Source organism: Podarcis cretensis, assembly GCF_951804945.1.
Source record: "Podarcis cretensis genome assembly, chromosome: 8".
Taxonomy (NCBI): domain Eukaryota; kingdom Metazoa; phylum Chordata; class Lepidosauria; order Squamata; family Lacertidae; genus Podarcis; species Podarcis cretensis.
Window position 1 is genome coordinate 71,688,947 of NC_137177.1, and position 18,760 is coordinate 71,707,706.

General features: G+C 47.6%; 1 protein-coding gene across 4 annotated transcripts in view; it reads left to right on the top strand.

Moving 5' to 3' along the window:
- Positions 1–402: 402 nt before the first annotated feature.
- Positions 403–18,760, top strand: part of MMEL1 (membrane metalloendopeptidase like 1) — a 38,710-nt gene continuing 20,352 nt past the window's right edge. The window contains exons 1-6 of one of the 4 annotated variants that reach the window (XM_079986914.1): positions 403–596; positions 6,972–7,135; positions 13,331–13,390; positions 15,155–15,316; positions 16,529–16,609; positions 17,684–17,779. In XM_079986914.1, the coding sequence (XP_079843040.1) occupies positions 6,982–7,135; positions 13,331–13,390; positions 15,155–15,316; positions 16,529–16,609; positions 17,684–17,779 (553 nt within the window). In that variant the 5' untranslated portion in view covers positions 403–596; positions 6,972–6,981. Of the gene's footprint in view, positions 597–5,797; positions 5,929–6,293; positions 6,805–6,971; positions 7,136–13,330; positions 13,391–15,154; positions 15,317–16,528; positions 16,610–17,683; positions 17,780–18,760 lie in introns of those variants that run through there. The other 3 variants (XM_079986915.1, XM_079986912.1, XM_079986913.1) reach the window with 3 other exon arrangements.

Here is an 18,760-nt window from a genome sequence, read left to right on the forward strand (position 1 = left end):
TTCAGACAAGGAGTCTCTCCCAGACCAACCTGCAGATGCTGGGGATTGAACCTGGAACTCTTTGCATGCAAAGAAGATTCTCTGACACTGAGCTATTCTATGGGGGGGGGGATCTTCATATGGAAACATTTGAGGCGTAGATGGTCAGTTTAGTGTTTAGGTTGGCCAGGAAACATCCATGTACCGCTTTCCTGTAAGAAAGGCAAGAGAAGTCAAGAGAGTGCCAGGGAAATGTTACCTAATTTAAATAACACTTTGGTTCTTTTTGTACTGAATAAATAAACAAACCTGCTGAGGAATTGTGCTAGCAATGCAAATGGCCACACCCACTGCATCTGATTGGGTGGCCTGTGGTGGGAAGCAGTCAGCTTTTTATTCCATCTCTTTGCAGTGGACTTTCATTCTCTGGACATCCCAGGGCACCTGTGATCAGACGTGGAAGAACACCACAAGCCCAATGTAGCCTGCATGCATGCTTTCGACACCCAATGGGCAAATCTACAAAATAAATACACTTCCTACCAGAGGACATTAGGAGCAAACCAATATCCCAGTTATGTTGCTCGTTCTCGTTCCTGAAAAGAAAAGGAAAGCAGGTAAGAATGCTCCACATTTTAAATATGTTTGTGCTTGCATGAATCCTGGCGCATGGACAGCTGGCCACCTAGAATTTGTTAAGCTAAGAAGAGAGCTTTGAAAAATCATGCAGTCTGCTCCTGAATGTCAGTTGCTGGGAATCACAAGTGGGGATTGTGATTGCGGTTTCGCCCATGTTCTGCTTCAGAACTTCCAACAGGGGCATCTGATTAGCCACTGTGAAGACGTGATGCTCAAGTAGATGCAGGGTTTTTTTCCCAATGGGCTGCATCCAGTTAAGTCCTACTGAGAGTAAAGGTAAAGGTAAAGGTACCCCTGCCCGTACGGGCCAGTCTTGACAGACTCTGGGGTTGTGCGCCCATCTCACTTAAGAGGCCAGGGGCCAGCGCTGTCCGGAGACACTTCCGGGTCACGTGGCCAGCGTGACATCGCTGCTCTGGCGAGCCAGAGCCGCACACGGAAACGCCGTTTACCTTCCCGCTGGTAAGCGGTCCCTATTTATCTACTTGCACCCGGAGGTGCTTTCGAACTGCTCGGTTGGCAGGCGCTGGGACCGAGCAGCGGGAGCGCACCCCGCCGCAGGGATTCGAACCGCCGACCTTTCGATCGGCAAGCCCTAGGTGCTGAGGCTTTAACCCACAGCGCCACCTGCGTCCCCTGAGAGTAACCCCACTGAAATAAGTGGACATAAATTAGTCATGCCCATTAATTTCACTGGGTGTACTCTGAGAAGGACTAGGACTGTATGCAACACGTTTGGCAGGATTCCACTAGGTTTTTGCCTGTGTAGAAGGAGGGCTGCTTCTGAAACTAAACTCTCCACCCTTCCCCTCTTCCTGCAGCCCTCTAAATCCGTTCTGGAGTGTTGGAGCAAAATCCAGAACAGTCTTAGGAGGCCATGGAGAGGAAGGAGAGTGGGAGTAAGTCCCATTGCACAAGTGGTCCTCAATTCCCTGCACATCTATCCACTTAGTGCCATGTTAAATTCTGCACTGTGTTCTTAAAAACCTTTTGAGCTTTCTTTCTTTCTTTCTTTCTTTCTTTCTTTCTTTCTTTCTTTCTTTCTGCTTCATTGGAAAATTTTACCTTTGAGGATTGCATATCCCTATCTGATATACAGGCTGGGAGCCTTGAGTGTGACTCCTTATGCATCACACACAAGAGGGAGATATCTACAGGCTTAGAGAAAAACTGAAGTCTGCAGAAGTAAATATACAGATCTATCTATCCGAGGGCGGGGACCTAAAAAGGCAAGGTCCCCGAAAATCAATCAATTGAAGCTGAACACACTATTAAGGTGCTGTGGGTTAAACCACAGAGCCTAGGACTTGCCAATCAGAAGGTCGGCAGTTCGAATTCCCGTGATGGGGTGAGCTCCCATTGTTCGGTCCCTGCTCCTGCCAACCTAGCAGTTTGAAAGCACGTCAAAGTGCAAGTAGATAAATAGGTACCGCTCTGGCAGGAAGGTAAATGGCGTTTCCATGCGCTGCTCTGCTCTGCTGCTGGCCACATGACCCGGAAGCTGTATGCCAGCTCCCTCGGCCAATAAAGCGAGATGAGCGCTGCAACCCCAGAGTCAGCCACGACTGGACCTAATGAACAGGGGTCCCTTTACCTTTACCTATTTAGACACAGAAGGCTGGCTGACTGATTTTGTGGGTGAAGAGGACAGAAAACAAGAGTGACAGGGTACAGAATGGGGTGACCTAGGGAAAGGCCATGGCTGACTGGAAGCCTGAACTGGAGCACTCCAGGCCCCACTTACAAGGAAGAACGAATTTGTCAATGTGTCATGAACTGGCAGGGCAATGGAGAGGAGGAAGAGGATCCCAGTGAGGGGTGCAGCTGGGACTGGGACACAGCAGGGCAAGCTGGGAAAGGGGAAGGAGAGGTTGGTGTGGGAAGTACTCATGGGGTGATGGAGGATGACAAGAGGATGGGGGTCAGTGCATAGGAACCAGAGCAGCAGGACCCATCACCGGAGTCAGAGGGGCACCTGTCTCCATGAATACAGCAGTCTCTGAGGAGTAGGGAGCAGTGGGAGGGGTGCTCCAGTAGGCTGAGGCAGGCAAGGGCCCACAGCCCAGCTCTCTAGCTGGCCAGGTGGGGCTCGCTAGCTCTGGGAGGTAGTATGTGGTGCCTCAGATGGTGTGTGCTGGGGACAGGTGAGGGTCGCATGCCTCATCAAGCCCAGATGCTGCAATAAGCATACAAAATATAAAAGGGCAGCAGAGCTGAGGTGCTGTTTTCTCAACTGACCATGTTGATGGTGCCTCAACTTGGATGTGAAGCTTTGCTTCACTTTGGACACGTGGATTGACCCTGGACTGGGGACTTGACAAATGGACTTGCCGCCAGGTAGGCCAGGGGTTCAGGGAACAATGTTGGCTTGTCCCTCGGCTTCTGACAAAGTTGAAGGACACATTCTAACCAGGCAAAATGACTCAAGGAGGGTATGCAGTAGTAAGGCTAGTGAGGGATGTGAGCCTGTGGAGAGTTCAAAGAGCTGAATAGCGAGGCCTAGCAAACTGCATTTTGCCCTCAGGCTTCAGGCTCCTCATGCCTGCCAGTTGAGGAGCCCATTCCATTTGTTCACAAAGGTGTTTATCCATTCCTCTGCATTTCTAGGGAACCCATTTCCAACCAACAGCAAATTTGCTCCCCTGAAACCCTTGAGTCTTCATCTGCAAACCATTTTTCCATTTCCAAGTGTTCCTCTGAATGAAATATCTGTGGCAGTAAACTGCATTTGCTCCCAAGTCATGTGGACTCCCCATTAATCTGAGGCAGAGAAGTTCCCACCAGAAAATTGGTGAGAATGTGACGTCCTGGACATCTTCTGAGTCTGAGGGCATCACATGAAGCCTGGAGAGGGACGGAACTGCCTTTATAGCTGACGCTTATCTTGGTCCGTTTGAAAGGCAGACTGGCCTTAGGCCCCTGTTCCTGAAGGCTGTAGTGAAAACCGTCACATTGATCCGGGGACATTTGGTGCTGTGGTTAGCATTTGTCTGATGATCAGGGTGGAGAGAAGAAAATGTCTTTAAGAGAACCTGAGGCAGTTTTCCTCTTTCATGTTGGCCAGATGTCAAGAAGACCATGTGCAGGAGTGGGGAAGGACGGTGAGCATCTCAACACCACAGACTTGAACTGGCTTGAAGGAACTGTTCCTTCTCCTCAGAGCTCTCTGAAGACTGTAGGTCTGGGGGGACATAAGGCGCTTCCGGCCAGAGGCCCATCTACTCCAGCAACATATTCTCATCATAACCAATGAGGTACCAATTATTGGAAACCCTCAACCAGTTGCCTATTATGCTTCTCTCACATGATTCCCAGCAACTGAGATTCAAAGCCATACCATATGACAGTGGAGGGAGACATAGGTGTTGTGGTTAGTAACCACTGATAGCCTTCATGAGGGCAGATGCAGGATACTAGGGAATACTTGTGGAAGACAGAGAGGCCTAGTCTCAGCTGGCACCGCTGCCCTGAGGTCCCTTTTCTGCTGCTTCCCTAGGTGCCCTTATCATCACCCTGAGTATTTGTGAGCAAATACTCTGGGAGCCTCCTGACACCTATAAGAGCAGGAGTCACCAGTGTGCTTGCCAATAATAATAATTGCCAATAGTAATAATAATTTATTATTTATACCCTGCCCATCTGTCTGGGCTTCCCCAGCCACTCTGGGCAGCTTCCAATGATGTATTGAAATACACTAATGCATTAAAAATTAAAAGCTTCCCTAAACAGGGCTGCCTTCAGATGTCTTCTAAAAGTCTGGTAGTTGTTCTCTTTGACATCTGGTGGGAGGGCGTTCAACAGCGTGGGTGCCACTACCGAGAAGGCCCTCTGCCTGGTTCCCTGTAACTTAGCTTCTCACAGTGAGGGAATTGCCAAAAGGCCTTCGGTGCTGGACCTCAGTGTCCAGGTAGAACGATGGGGGTAGAGACACTCCTTCAGATGTACTAGACCAAGGCCGTTTACTTCCTACGAAACCCACAAAAGGTAAATATCCCCTCAGAAATTCACTCTAATTCAGGAACCCCCAAGGGCCACATATTACCTAAGAGAAGGAGGAGTTTGGACTTGATATCCCTCCTTTCACTCCCCTTAAGGAGTCTCACCTCACTCTGTGAGGTGAGTGAAGCTGAGAGATTTCAGAGAAGTGTGACTAGCCCAAGGTCACCCAGCAGCTGCATGTGGAGGAGCGGAGACGCGAACCCGGTTCACCAGATTATGAGTCCACTGCTCTTAACCACCACACCATGCTAGCTAGAGAAAACTTAGAGAAAACTTCCTGCAGCCACATACCAGTTGTGGGTGGTGCAAAGGTGGGGAAATCAAGGAATGTAAATATTACCTCTCGTATAGTACGCTAGAGGGACACGGGTGGTGCTGTGGTCTAAACCACTGAGCCTAAGGCTTGCCAATCAGAAGATCTGCAGTTTGAATCCCCACGATGGGGTGAGCCCCCATTGCTCGGTCCCAGCTCCTGCCAGTTCAACCTAGCAGTTCAAAAGCACATCAAAGTGCAAGTAGATAAATAGGTACTGCTCCGGCGGGAAGGGAAATGGCTTTTCCACGCACTGCTCTGGTTTTGCCAGAAGTGGCTTAGTCATGCTGGCCACATGACCTGGAAAAACTGTCTGCAGACAAACGGCGACTCCCTCAGCCAGTAAAGTGAGATGAGCACTGCAACCCCAGAGTCGTTCGTGGCTGGACTTAACTGTCAGGGGTCCTTTACCTTTACCTTTTACAGTACGCTAATACACACACTCCCACACCCATCTCTATCCTTCATGAAGATCAGAGTTCAGGGACACATCCCAGCCAGCCAAGGAGGGTGTGAATCAAGGCCAGTGAGGGGCATGGCCTGCAGAGAATCCCAAGGGCTAGACAGAAAGGCCTAGTGCAGGGGCAGAGGAAGGGTTGTGGTGGGTGTGGGTCACCCCACGTGTCAACACTGAGGTGGGTGACAAAATGCTGGGCAGCACTCACCACAGGGACTGCAGCCACACGTCTCTCCTGGGAGAGACGCGGTAGCTTGGGCGCACGCAGGCTCTGCGCTGCCCAAACTGTCTGCCCGTTGCCTCCACCCAGCTCTAGGGCAGCTGAGTGGGAGGAGGCAGACAGACTCAGGAGGCCCCGCAGTGCACCCCACCCCTATTGGCGGCTCGCCCTGCCCCTGGGCACCAGGTGTGAGGTTCCCCCATCCCTGCTCTTATCCTCCATTCCAAATGCCATTGCAGCCAGTTCCTCACTGCTGCCCACACAAGTCCTGAGCATCCCTCCTAGAATGGTGTTCCAAGGGAGGAGGAATAAACATGGCTGGTAATTTCAGCACTTGAAAGGGAAGGGAAGATAGAGGAATTTTTTTGTGGTGGTGGTGTTTTTCAATCCAAGGAGCATTTGCTGCTGCTCTCTCCTTTTGCAGCTGACAAGACCAAGGGAAATGATGTTCCTCCGCTTGCTAGCTTGCTCCCCAGCCCCCAGGTCTCTGTAGCATTGTAGCACACTCCTGCCATCAGCTGTCTGATTGACAGAACAGTCTGATCACCTGGAGAGGAGCAAAAGTGCATCCATTAGCTAGCGAGAGAGGGCTAGGTAAAATCTTATCTTCTACTGCTGGCTGTTTATGAGCTGTGTGGTTGCAAAAAGGCAAGCCTCCTCCTCTCTTCTCTTCTCGCTCTCCTCCTCCTCCTCCGGCTTATTTGCTGGAAGAAAGCAGCAGCAGCAGCAGGGCTGAGCTGAGAAGTTTTTGGCATGGACTTGAGAAGGCAGAGGGACTTAAGCTCACCAGCTCCAGCACCCCAGCAGCCAGACTGCTCATCCATAGCCTGGACAGGTTTCCAAGCTGCTCTGCTTTCTGCTAGGGAGAAACCAAGCACAGGCGTGTTTCTGGGACTTGGTTTGGAATCACAGCATTTTAGCCAAAGTTGATGGGACTATCTGAGGTTGTGGTTTTTTCCTCCCTCCTCCTTGTGGTGAGAAGATCCCAAGAAGTGTCAGCGGAGAAGTGGGGGTGTCTTTGAGTCCACCCCTTTTGGTGGGGTCCAGGAGGTTCTCCTTCCAAAGTACCAAAGAGGTCTCTGTTTGGATGTAAGCAAGATCACCAAGACATCCCTGCTGATCAAAGCTCGTTCTGCAGAAACTGGAGATGGAGAATGAGGTTGGGAAATCTGTGGATAAGCAAATGGATAAATACATGTAATTATTCTGGTCTTTTTTTAAAAGCTCACTTTCTTTCTCTGTTTTCTGCTTTTGCACCATTGCCCTCTCCATTCCCCCATCTTCTGTTCTTCTGGTGTGTGTGCATATCCCTTTAGAAAGTCAGAGGGACATGTGGTTAATCATTTTGTGCCCTTCTTCCACAGAGTGACCATAATGGGGAAATCAGAAAGCCAAATGGATATTGTGGAGAAAACGACCAGATCTGGACAGAGGTCCTGGAGCTTGGTTGCTCTCAGCTTGTCTGTCCTCCTAGTCCTCATGAGCTGTGCTGTGGTTTCCTTAGTAATCCTCTACTCAAAAAGCAGAGGTAAGAGAACAACTGTTACTTATGTGATTTCCTTCTCTCCTTAACTGCATATTTGGGTAAATTGTATACAGTGCTAAAAAAAAACTATATAGGAAAGAATTTGCTACCGTTGCTTGGGGGGGATTGGGGGGATAATTTGTGGGATCTCTTCTCCTAATGTGGTGTGTGTGTGTTTGTTTGTTTGTTTGTTTGTGTGTGTGTGTGAATATGAATAAACTCACCACAATCCCATCTGCAGTTTTCAAGGTAAATCTCAACTTGACAAGAATGAAAATCAAGAAAGGAGTCCCTGTATAATCACGGGCATTCTCCACCATACCTTACAAGGGGTGAATAGTAATCCCAGATCCCAGGCAAAAAAGATAGCTGCCATTACCCAGCATAATATAGCAGATTAAGTGTTGAGTTTCAACACAGAACACCAATATTTAAATACTCGCTGCTCCACAGAGTCTACTAACTAGGAAGCTCTGGAATTTGAGCAAATGAGAATATACAGAGTTTGTGTGTGTGTTTGTGTGTACACACACACACACAGAGAGAGAGAGAGAGAGAGAGAGAGAGAGAGAGAGAATTTAAGTGGAGAGAGAAAATTTAAGAGAGAGAAAAGCTGTATAAGTGAAATAGAGTGAAATAGAGGGGGGAAATTGAAATACTATCCTCAGTTAACAATATTGAAAAGCTTGGTTGAGTTAACAAGAGCCCAGATTCTCAACATTCAGCTGGTAGACATAAGAATGTATGTTTGCATCTGTCTCCTTGAGACAGTGTGCAGTGGAGAAAACGACTCCTTGTGCAGTGTGGATTTTAGGCAGAATGAGGAGAGGGACTTATTTAGATGTAGACAATTTGGGATCTGCTACGCTTATCATACTAGAGCAGGCGATGCAGTAAGCTTGTAAGAACTGAATAATTTTGTACCTTCTGCAGAAGCCCAAATGCAGTCTGTTGCTAGAAGAGTGAGTTTTAAAAGAACTCCCACACAGAACTGGGAAGGAGGGGGAGAGCGACATGCTGTATTTATTCTGCCTTTAAAAGCCTTTTTTCCCCCCCTTTTTTTAAGATTCTGATGGCAGCACTGATTTCCTCCTCACTGGCTTTCTCGCCACTGAAGTGTTGCCTGAATATTTTGTCCCCAGGTTCATAAAAATATACATGTTGTTGTGGAGGATAGAGTGGATACAGAGAAGCTTTCCCACCTCCATTCGTAGAACTAGAAATCAATCGTTCAGCAGAACCAGCTCCCAGTAGATTTAGGGAAGAGGAAAGGATTGTATTTCATTGATATCTCATTTTTAGCCTAAGAATCTTTAGAAGTAGTCCCTAAGAAGCCCACAGAGGACACATTCTCTTCTGGGCAGCATTCAGGGGAGGTACATGCCAATGGTAGGCAGGGCAAGAGGCAAAAGTAAACAGAGAAATGAATGCCTTTGTATGGTAGGTGAGTTTCTGAACACACACAAACAGCCTTATCCCCCAACCAGGCAAACAAGGGGCATTATCAGAGGGGTTTTTAAAAAAACTGTTTTTATTAAAAGATTTTCATGGGTAATTAATAATAATAATAAATAATTTAATATTAATACCCCACCCATCTGTCTGGGTTTCCCCAGCCACGCTGGGCAGCTTCCAACAAAAAATTAAAAATACATTAAAACAGCAGTCATTAAAAACTTCCCTAAACAGGGCTGCCTTCAGATGTCTTCTAAACATCAGATAGTTGTGTATTTCTTTGACATCGGATGGGAGGGCGTTCCACAAGGCGGGTGCCACTACCAGGAAGGTACATAAACGTCTCTGTTTTCAGTTCATAGATTCTTTTCTGCATGTCAGTTACGTTCAATGTGAGACATTGCTGTCATGTGCATTCTGAGGTTGGGGGGAGAAAGAAGTAGGTCCAAGGAAATATTCCAGCCAGATTGAAACACTCGGGAAGGGTGCAAAGAAGAGCTGGTCATGGGGTGTAAGAAAAGCCCTGCTGGAATCAGGCAAAAGGCCCATTTGCTCCAGCATCCTGTTCTCACAGAGGCCAACCAGACAGTGATGTAGCATGGGTTGCCAGTGCCCAGGGCAGAGTCAGTGTTGCACCCCCACAGACACAGTGGGCTGGGCAGCTGGGGTGGAGGTGCGCACCACAGCCCCGAAGGTTCAGCTTGGGTGCGCCTTGCAGGAGCTCACCCATATGGCCTTGGTGAGGGAACCTGTTGTGCAAGTGCCTGGTTGTGCCCCTCTCAGAATTTTGGGGCCCAGGGCCACTGTCAAAATTCCTGCTCCATGATTGCAGTCATGGGATTGTTGTCTATCACATGACGGTGTATGTTTTGACTCCACAGAGTGGGAAGTGACGGAGACAAGATGTTTGTGTTACTGTGTTCCATGAAGTGGAACTATTGTCCTTTGTTCTTTCTCTTTGCTGTCTGATGATAGAGAGAGAGAGAGGGAGCCATGTTGCAGTGCTCCATATGTGTTTATATGTAAATAAAGTAGATTAGCCAAAATGCTGAGTTGCTGAGGTCTGTTACGCAAGCTGCAAAGACTCTGTGGATCCCTAAGTGTGCCGGTGTCTGTTGGCATCAGTCACTGTGATGTTCGGGCTGAAGAAAGCTTTTGAAGCTCCCAAACGATCAACCAGGAGGGAGAGAACATTCCAGTCAGGCATGTGTCTTTGCCAGGGTCCTACTCGAGTGTAGGGCAAGCTCCTGACAGCCACTACCCCTCTGCCCCCCATGCTATGCCACTGCAACCAGATGCCTGCAAGTAGGACCTGAGTACAATTACCCTCTGTCCAGTGATTCCCAGCAATGGTTATTCAGAGACATATGGCCTATGATAGTGAAGGCAGAGCACAGCCACCATGGGCTTTCCTTCCAGGAATTTGTCCAATCCTCTTTTATAGCCACTGGAGCCAACTTCAGGGGGCTATGGGCAGTGTCAGAGGAAGCCAGTCGGGCGCCTGGGGCAGGGCGCCCAGGGGCAGGACGAGCCACCCATAGGGGCTCGGCGCACTATGGGGCCTCTGGAGTTTGCCTGCCTCCTCCCACTCAGCCGCCCTACAGCTGGGAGGGAGGCAGCGGGCAGACCGTTTGGGCAGCGTGGAGCCTGCCCATGCCCAAGCCATCACATCTCTCCCAGGAGGCCCCGCAGTGAGTGCCTCCTGGCATTTTGTCACCCCCCTCAATGGTGACACCTGGAGCGGCCCGCACCACCACACACCCCTTCCTCCACTCCAGCTATTGGTGCTTCAGCACCCACAATAATGTATTTGTGGATTGGGCCCCCAGAAATTCGACGGGCAAAGCTGAAGCCCTTCACTGCAGGCGCCCACAATCTTTGATAGCACCAATTTACAGCCTTCAAAGTAGGTGGCCATTGCCGCCTCTTATGTCAAATAAATCTTGGCTTTGGCCCTGTCTTAGAAAGGTATTCGGGGTGACAGGAGGATTAGGTCAGGATAAATCACTGTGAAATAGGCTCTGAGAAGGGGTGCTCTTTTGACAGATTCAGTAAAAATAGTAGCCCCCCCCCCACACACACACATAGACACACTCACAGAAGAAGAGCCCTGTTGGGTCAGGCAAATGACCTATCTAGCCCAGCATCCTGTTCTCACTGTGCCCAGTCACATGCCCATGGGAAACCTGCAAGCAGGATTTAAGCACAGAAGCCCTCTCCTCTTCTGTGGCTCCAGAAACTGGTACAGTGGTACCTCGGGTTAAGTACTTAATTTGTTCTGGAGGTCCGTTCTTAACCAGAAACTGTTCTTAACCTGAAGCACCACTTTAGCTAATGGGGCATCCTTCTGCCACCACACCGCCAGAGCACGATTTCTGTTCTCATCCTGAAGCAAAGATCTTAACCCGAGGTATTATTTCTGGGTTAGCAGAGTTTGTAACCTGAAGCGTATGTAACCTGAAGCGTATGTAACCTGAGGTACCACTGTATTTGGAAGCATTGCCCTTCAAGTGTGAAGACAGAGCATAACCATCCTGGCTAGTAGCTATTGATAGCCCTCTCCTCCACGAATTTGTCTAATCTTCTTGTAAAGCCATCCAAGCTGACCATCCCTGCCTCCTGGGGGAGTGAGTTCCATACTTTAACTGTGTGAAGAAGTGCTTTCTTTTCACCTGTCCAGAATCCTCAAACATTCAGATTCCTTGGATGCCCATGCGTTCTAGTGTCATGAGGGAGGAAGGAAACTGTTCCTCTACCCGCTTTCTCCATGCCAGGCATAATTTTATAAACTTCTATCATGTCACTTTTTACTCTTTTCTCTAAGCCGGTGTTTCCCAAACTTGGCTCTCCAGCTGTTTTTTGGACTACAACTCCCATCGCCCCCAGTAGTCAGGAATGATGGGAACTGTAGTCTGAAAACAGCTGGAGAGCCACGTTTGGGAAACACTGTTCTAAACCAAATGCTGCAGCCTTTTCTCATAGGGGAGTCCCTCCATCCCTTCGATAGTTTTGGTGGTCCTTTTCTGAGCCTTCTCCAAGTCAACTCTCTCTCTCTCTCTCTCTCTCTCTCTATATATATATATATTCTAACTATAAGAAAAAAACAAACTTCACACATTGGCATTTGTGTTATCGGTGTCGCCCAAATCCTCCAAGTTCAGGAACACTCTGCAGAAAGTTTGCACATTTATATCCATTCCCCATGGTGATGCAAATAAAAATATCCTGCTGGTTCTGGGTCTCGGTGATTTTCACACCTACATAAAAAACAAGGGCTACTGAAACCAAAGATGCCCATCAAGCTGGATTGGATTTCAGGAGTTCTTGGTGAGGAGAGCAGGAGGTTGGGAATCCTAAGGAGTTGTGTTATGTTTGCTGGGGAAAGAACGTGGTTGAGCTGGCTTGACAGGAGGCATTGCAAGATGGCCAAGCGTGTCACATATTTCTCAAGGTCTGAAGATACAAAGATGCCCACAAACTTGGCTCTAAAGGAGGGGAACCTCAGACCTGTGGCCCAAATGCTGCCCTCCAACTCATCTATTTGAACTGCAGGGCATTTCCTCAGGCTTCATTCCCTCTCAGAGGCAACATCATCCTTGAGTGCTTTTTCATGGTTGGAATGTGCCCTGAATCTGTGACGATGCCTCCTGGTTACCTGCAAGGAAGATGGAGAGATTGGGGGTAGGGGTGGGTGTCTTACTCCACATAGGTAAGAGTCACATCCATTGCCCATAGGCGCCAACTCCTAGGAACTGAGGTCCCTTTGCCCCCCCCCCTAAAATATTTGAGGAGACTGCTACCCCCAAAGTTGATGGGCATTGCCATTCAAATGGTGTGTGTGTGCATCTCGTGATAGATTATGCAGTGCTTACCTGCCCCTCCCCAATGTTTTATTCAAGTTGGCACCCTGATCTGGCCTAACCCAGCAGCTATATGTGGCACCTGGAATGGCACCCACAAAAGAAGAAAGAGTAGAGATGAATGGGATTCTGAACATCTTGGTCCATTGGCAATATCATGAGCACACTGCCTCTGAACCTAAAGGCTGGATATCTATTCATCCTTACTAGGTTAAGAGGTCCTGCTGACAATGTCCTGTCCAAACCCTGGAGCCGTCAGTGATGAAGCTCCTGGAATACACCATTGACACAATGCCAGAATAATCTATGGAGATGTCAATAAGCTTTTGGTGGAATTCTGAAGAGCAGATGCTGGGAATCACAAGTGGGGAGAGTGCTGTTGTGCTCAAGTCCTGCTTGTGGGTTTTCCATCATGGGCAACTGGTTGGACACTGTGAGAGCAGGGTAGTGTGCCTGATCCAGAAGGGCTCTTCTCATGTAGAACAGGAGACATGATAGCGGTGTATATAATTATGTATGGTGTTGAGCAGGTGGACAGAGGATAGTTTTTCCTCCCTCATAACACTAGAACTCAGGGCCATGCAATGAAGCTGAATGTTCAAAGATTCAGGACGAAAGAAAATACTTCTTCATGCAGCACATATTCGATCCCATGGGATGTAGTGATGACCACTAACCTGGAGAACTAGCCTCTTCCTCCAGGAATTTCTGTCAATGGTAGCTAGCCACAATGGCTATGTCCTGCCTCCACTGTCAGAGGCAGTATGTCTCTGAATACGAGTTGCTGGATATTTCAGGTAGGGAGAGGTTTGTTGGCATGTGGGTTTTTTTGTACAATCCTTGTGAATGGTCTGTGTTTTATTTGCTTTTCTTATATCCACAGATTTACAGAATGGTGCCAGTCCACAGAATGTATGTACCACCCGTGGGTGTGTAACAGCAGGTAAAAATGATATCATTTCCTGAACCATTCTTTTTTTTTCCTGCTGGGGTCCACTACAGGAAATGTGCTGGCACAGCAGACCAATGAAGTCAGCAGGATTGAACCCTCCACTCATCAGCTATGGGTAGTGCTCCACTATTGTGTTCTCTGCAGGGAATGTACTGAAAAAGCAGGTGTCTCCCAACTCCACCCACCAACCAACTTTGACAGTACCTCCCACCTTTGAGCCACTAGCTGCCAAAATGTCAAATGATTGTTGGCCCCACTTGGAATCCCTAAGACAGTTGGATGGTGCCTTGTACGCCTCCTTCCAGCAACTCCTGCAGCCAAGCTGGTGCCAAAAGTATTGCTTTGCTTTGCTTTGGACCACACTGACAAGACCAAGAGGGATGGGGTCTTGTCATCTGGGCAGCCCAAGACCTTGTTACACACTGCCAAGGTTTGTGCCCTGGGGAGGTTACATTGGTACTGCTAACGCAGCCGTCTGATTTTACCCCCAGAGGTGCACTTTGTATCTCAAAACAGACAGATGCCAACAAGGCTGACTCCACCCACTTATCAAAGTTGTGCCATGGTGGTGGGAGAGATAATGATCTGTCCCCCTGGGCCAAAAATGTTCCCCATAACCCTAGCTTAGGGGTAGCCCAGAAAAGGCAAATGATCAGGTAACTTAATCAGAATATTCTTCTGAATAAATTTTGGTTCTGTCCTCATTTTGATGTTTATTAGATGCAATAGGAGTGGTGGACTTTTTCAGTCTGAGGGCCACATGACCTTCTGGGCAACCTTCAGGGGGCCACATGCTAATGGTGGGTAGGGCCAGAGGCAAAACTGGGAAGAACCACTAATGTAAAGCAACTAATGTTATGTTTATACAGTAGGCTGGGTTCTAGACACACCCCTCTGTTTCCCATGTTCTAAAACAAACTGGTTGTCATTTTGTTTGCAGTCCCAGTTCAAGGGGCTTGCATTAGCATGGGGGGGGAGCTATTTAATTACAAGCATTATTGGGGGGGGGGTTGCAAACAGTTACCAAGCGTGTAGTGTTGTCTGCCAGAACAATTCCAGCTCTAGGTGAATTCTTTCTTCTTCTTCTTTCTTTTTTGCCAATTAATTTTATTGCTTTTCATTTTTTAATGAATTAACATCAAATTAATTCCTATTTAATACAAATTTAAAAGTTGACTTCTCATCCCGCTTCCTTGATGTTTCACTTCTCACCCTTAATTGCTGTTCAATATTACACACATTTCCAAATTTCATTTCAAAATATTTTGGCCTTTTAGCTTTAATTTTTTTCTATTTTCTTCTTTACTTCCCATCAGCTGCTCTTCTTCGATCCCTGCCAGACTTTTACTTAGCTATAACATATTCACAAATGTCGAGAAGAATTGCTCCTCACTTTGTCAGCCCACATGCATCCTTAATTTTAAAATCAACAAACCACAAATACAAAAAAAAGCTCTGGGGAAAATTCAAGCTCTAGGGCAGTGATGGCCAAACTTGGCCCTCCAGCTGTTTTGGGACTACAATTCCCATCATCCCTGACCACTGGTCCTGTTAGCTAGGGATGATGGGAGTTGTAGTCCCAAAACAGCTGGAGGGTCAAGTTTGGCCATCACTGCTCTAGGGGGATGTGCTGCCTCTAGGTACAAACAGGCACACAACCGCTGGGAATGGGCTCAATTATTGGACACCACAAGGGTACTTGCACGCATTCTGCTTCCCCAATAAGGGACACTTTTATGTTTTCATGACATGCAGCCGCCAGAATAATTCAGAACATGGACCCCACGGCAGAACCTTGCCAGAATTTTTACCAGTATGCCTGTGGAGGCTGGCTCAGTCGTCATGTCATCCCAGAGACCAGTTCCAGATACAACATCTTTGACACACTGAGGGATGAACTGGAGATTATTCTCAAAGGTGAGGATCTCTTTTCTGTACTTTCCCATTACCTGTCTACTTCCCCACTCAGTGCTAGATCTGTGCACAAGCTAAGTATGCTGCAGTTCATGGACTCAGATTATGACGTTCATATACATATATACATGTGTGTGTGTATGACGTTCATATACATATATACATGTGTGTGTGTGTAAGTTTTTTTAACATATCATTTTCAACACTTATTAAACATACTTTTATATCTTATACAATTTTTTTTGACTTCCATCAATCACATCTGAAAAATTTCCAATCTTTTTCACTTAATTTAGATGGTCCCACAGGTTTCGAATCCTTCTTGTCATCTTGTCCAATTCTGCGTAGTCCACAGATTATGACGTTCTAAATACCTCCCCCCAAAAGAAAATACCAGTTAGATTGTTAGCCACCTCCATCCAAGGTCTGGATATGTCAATGTAAAGTCTGTGTTCATTGGCATTATGCATGGTTAATTCAACAATACTGTCAAAGAGGTGGTGTCCTCTGCAAGTTGCACAAAGATGCAAAACCTTGGAGAGCGTCACAACAGAAAATGCTCCGGCAGATGGCAGTAGAGAACTTGAGTGCCTTGCTCACTATTAAGTTGTATTTCAACCAACAGTTGGCTGTAAACAGCTTCCAGTATAGCTTGTTTTGGTCCCTGCAACTTCAGCCCATAGAAAGCATAAGCAAGAACCCAGCAACTGGTGATTACAGCCAGGAAGAATAGGCCCAATTGTCAGTGATTTCAGCCAACAGATTAGCAAATCCCTGTTTCCAGCATTAAGAGCATAAGAAGAACTTGCTGGATCAGACCAAAAGTCCTTCTAATCCAGTGGTTCCCAAACTTTTTTTGGCCATGCCCCACCTAAGCATCTCTAAAATCCTGATCCCGCCCCCCATTACATATAATTATTATTATTCAAAAAGTCAACTCCTATTCACGTGGAGGAAGCCTAAAAAGTCATACATTGTTAATAACTCATTCTCAAATTGCCCCCCTTAAAAATCAAATTGCCCCACGCTGGGAACCATGGTTCTAATCCAACATTCTCTTCTCACAGCGGCCCAACCAGCAATTGCTATTCAGAGACAGTGGAGGCTGAAACCACAAGTGCTTTATCAGCTACTGCAGCCATGACCTCACCTGCACCCAAACAGAAAGAACAGATTGCAAGTCATTATGCTATCATGACCCTTTTCTTCCTCCAGGTGTGCTAGAGACACCAGAGCAGGAAGATCGGGAAGCCTTCCAGAAGGCGAAAATGCTTTATAGATCCTGTATGAATGAAAGTGAGTCTCCTCCTCCTCTTTATTCACCCATTTGCCCTATTTATCAAGCTGTTTTCCCTAGCGGCCACTTCTAGTGAATGGAGTAGGGTGGTGCTATAGTCTAAACCACAGAGCCCAGGGCTTGCAGATCAGAAGGTTGGCGGTTTGAATCCCCGCTATGGGGTGAGCTCCTGTTGCTCGGTCCCTGCTCCTACCAATCTAGCAGTTCAAAAGCACGTCAAAGTACAAGTAGATAAATAGATACTGCTCTGGCGGGAAGGTAAACAGTGTTTCTGTGCACTGCTCTGGTTCGCCAGAAGTGGCTTAGTCATGCTGGCCACATGACCCGGAAGCTGTACGCTCGGCCAGTAAAGCGAGATGAGCGCTGCAACCCCAGAGTCGTCCGTGACCCGACCTAATGGTCAAGGGCCCCTTTACCTATATATGGTTTACAATGTAGCTAAAGAAATTATGCATTGCATATTTTATTGGTTAGGGGAAGGGAAGCTCTTCATGTAGAAGGACCCAGGTTTGGACCAAATAGTCGGACAGTGTATGGTAGCTACCTATAGTCATTTCTTCTTTCAGATACCTGTTTTAGATGCACTTATTTTTATTGTCTCCAGTGTTGATTGGTGACATGCTACATGTTGCAAGTGTTGGGATGCAGCTTGTGCTGGAGGCTGATGTGCCTGCATGGGAAAGAGGAGAGAGAGGAACCTCCAGGCATATTCAGCCAGGTTTGGGAGGGAGCTGTCTGAGGTCCTGGACAGCAACTGCAAACCTAAGGAGATAATACTGAGCTCTGAGTCAGTATGACATCACTTCCTTTATCTTCACGGATCTGCCATAGCTCAGTGGCTGGAGCACTGGCTCTGCATATAGATTTTCCCAGGTTCAAACCACAGCATTTCCAGCTGCAGCTGCGAATCTCCCTTGTCCGAAACCCTTTAGTGCCTCTGCTAATCACTGTAGGTGACACTGAGCTTGATATTCCAATTCTTTGGTATAAGGCAGGATCCTACACCAGTGTGCCAGGATCCCTATTCTCATGCACTTTTTTTCTTTCCTGCTGCTTTCCTTTCCCATTTGTAGGCATCATAGAGCAACGCGACTCATTGCCTCTGCTCGAGGTCTTGCGCATGGTTGGTGGCTGGCCAGTGGCTTCTGCAGACTGGAATATTATAAATGGTAACAAGGAGGCCAGGGGAACTTTGATGTTGTTGTTGTTGTTGGCAACCAAGCAGTGTATACATTTTATGAAATAAATAAATAATAGTAAATAAAGGAGGGTGCCCATCTTTGAGCAGGGATGAGGCAAATCTAATGTGTGTGTGTGTGTGTGTGTGTGTGTGTGTGTGTGTAGTATAAACACTGACAGCTGGGAAACACTGGCCTGTGAACGCTCCAGTAGGAGAACAGCCTTTACCAAAGGTGTCATGGGCTTTGAAGACACTAGAACTCAGTACGCAAGAAAGAAACATGCTAAGAGGAAGGCACACTTGGCAAACCCTCACCATGATCAACTCCCACCTGGAAACCTAAGTCCCCACTGAGGAAGGACGTGTGGGTCCAGAATTGCCCTCCACAGTCACTTACGGACTCATTGTTAAAACCATGTTTATGGAAGACAATCTTACTCGGCTACTAGTGATCGCCAAAGAAGAAGAAGCTATAACACTTCAAATCCCAAACTCTGGCACTTGGGTGAGGACTGAGGATGATGCCCTATGGGGTGAAGCCCTGCCCTTCCAACTCTTATCATTCTATGTGGATTATATGGGTGGCCAGTTGGGGACAGCAGATTCAACCTGCAGGGGCAGCGTGCCCCATTTCTCCACTTGAGACAAAATGGGGAAGTGCTGCCCCACACTGCTGTGCCACCCACTGCAACACCACCTGCACCACTGCCACATCACCTACCTCCATTGGCACCACACCACCTCTGCTGCTGGAAGGGAAGCAGCACCGCCAGCAGTATACAGCGAGATCTTGCCAAGATCTCACAAGATCTTCCATGCTCCCTCAGATCTCATGAGTTTTCCACAAGATCTCACCGGGCATTGACGCAAGTGCCAGCTGGCTTTCAGTGGCACAGCGGTGGACCCTAATTCCCAATGTATCTGTTGACTGGTATAGGTCTACGGAGCCTATGCAGCTGAAGCTACCGTC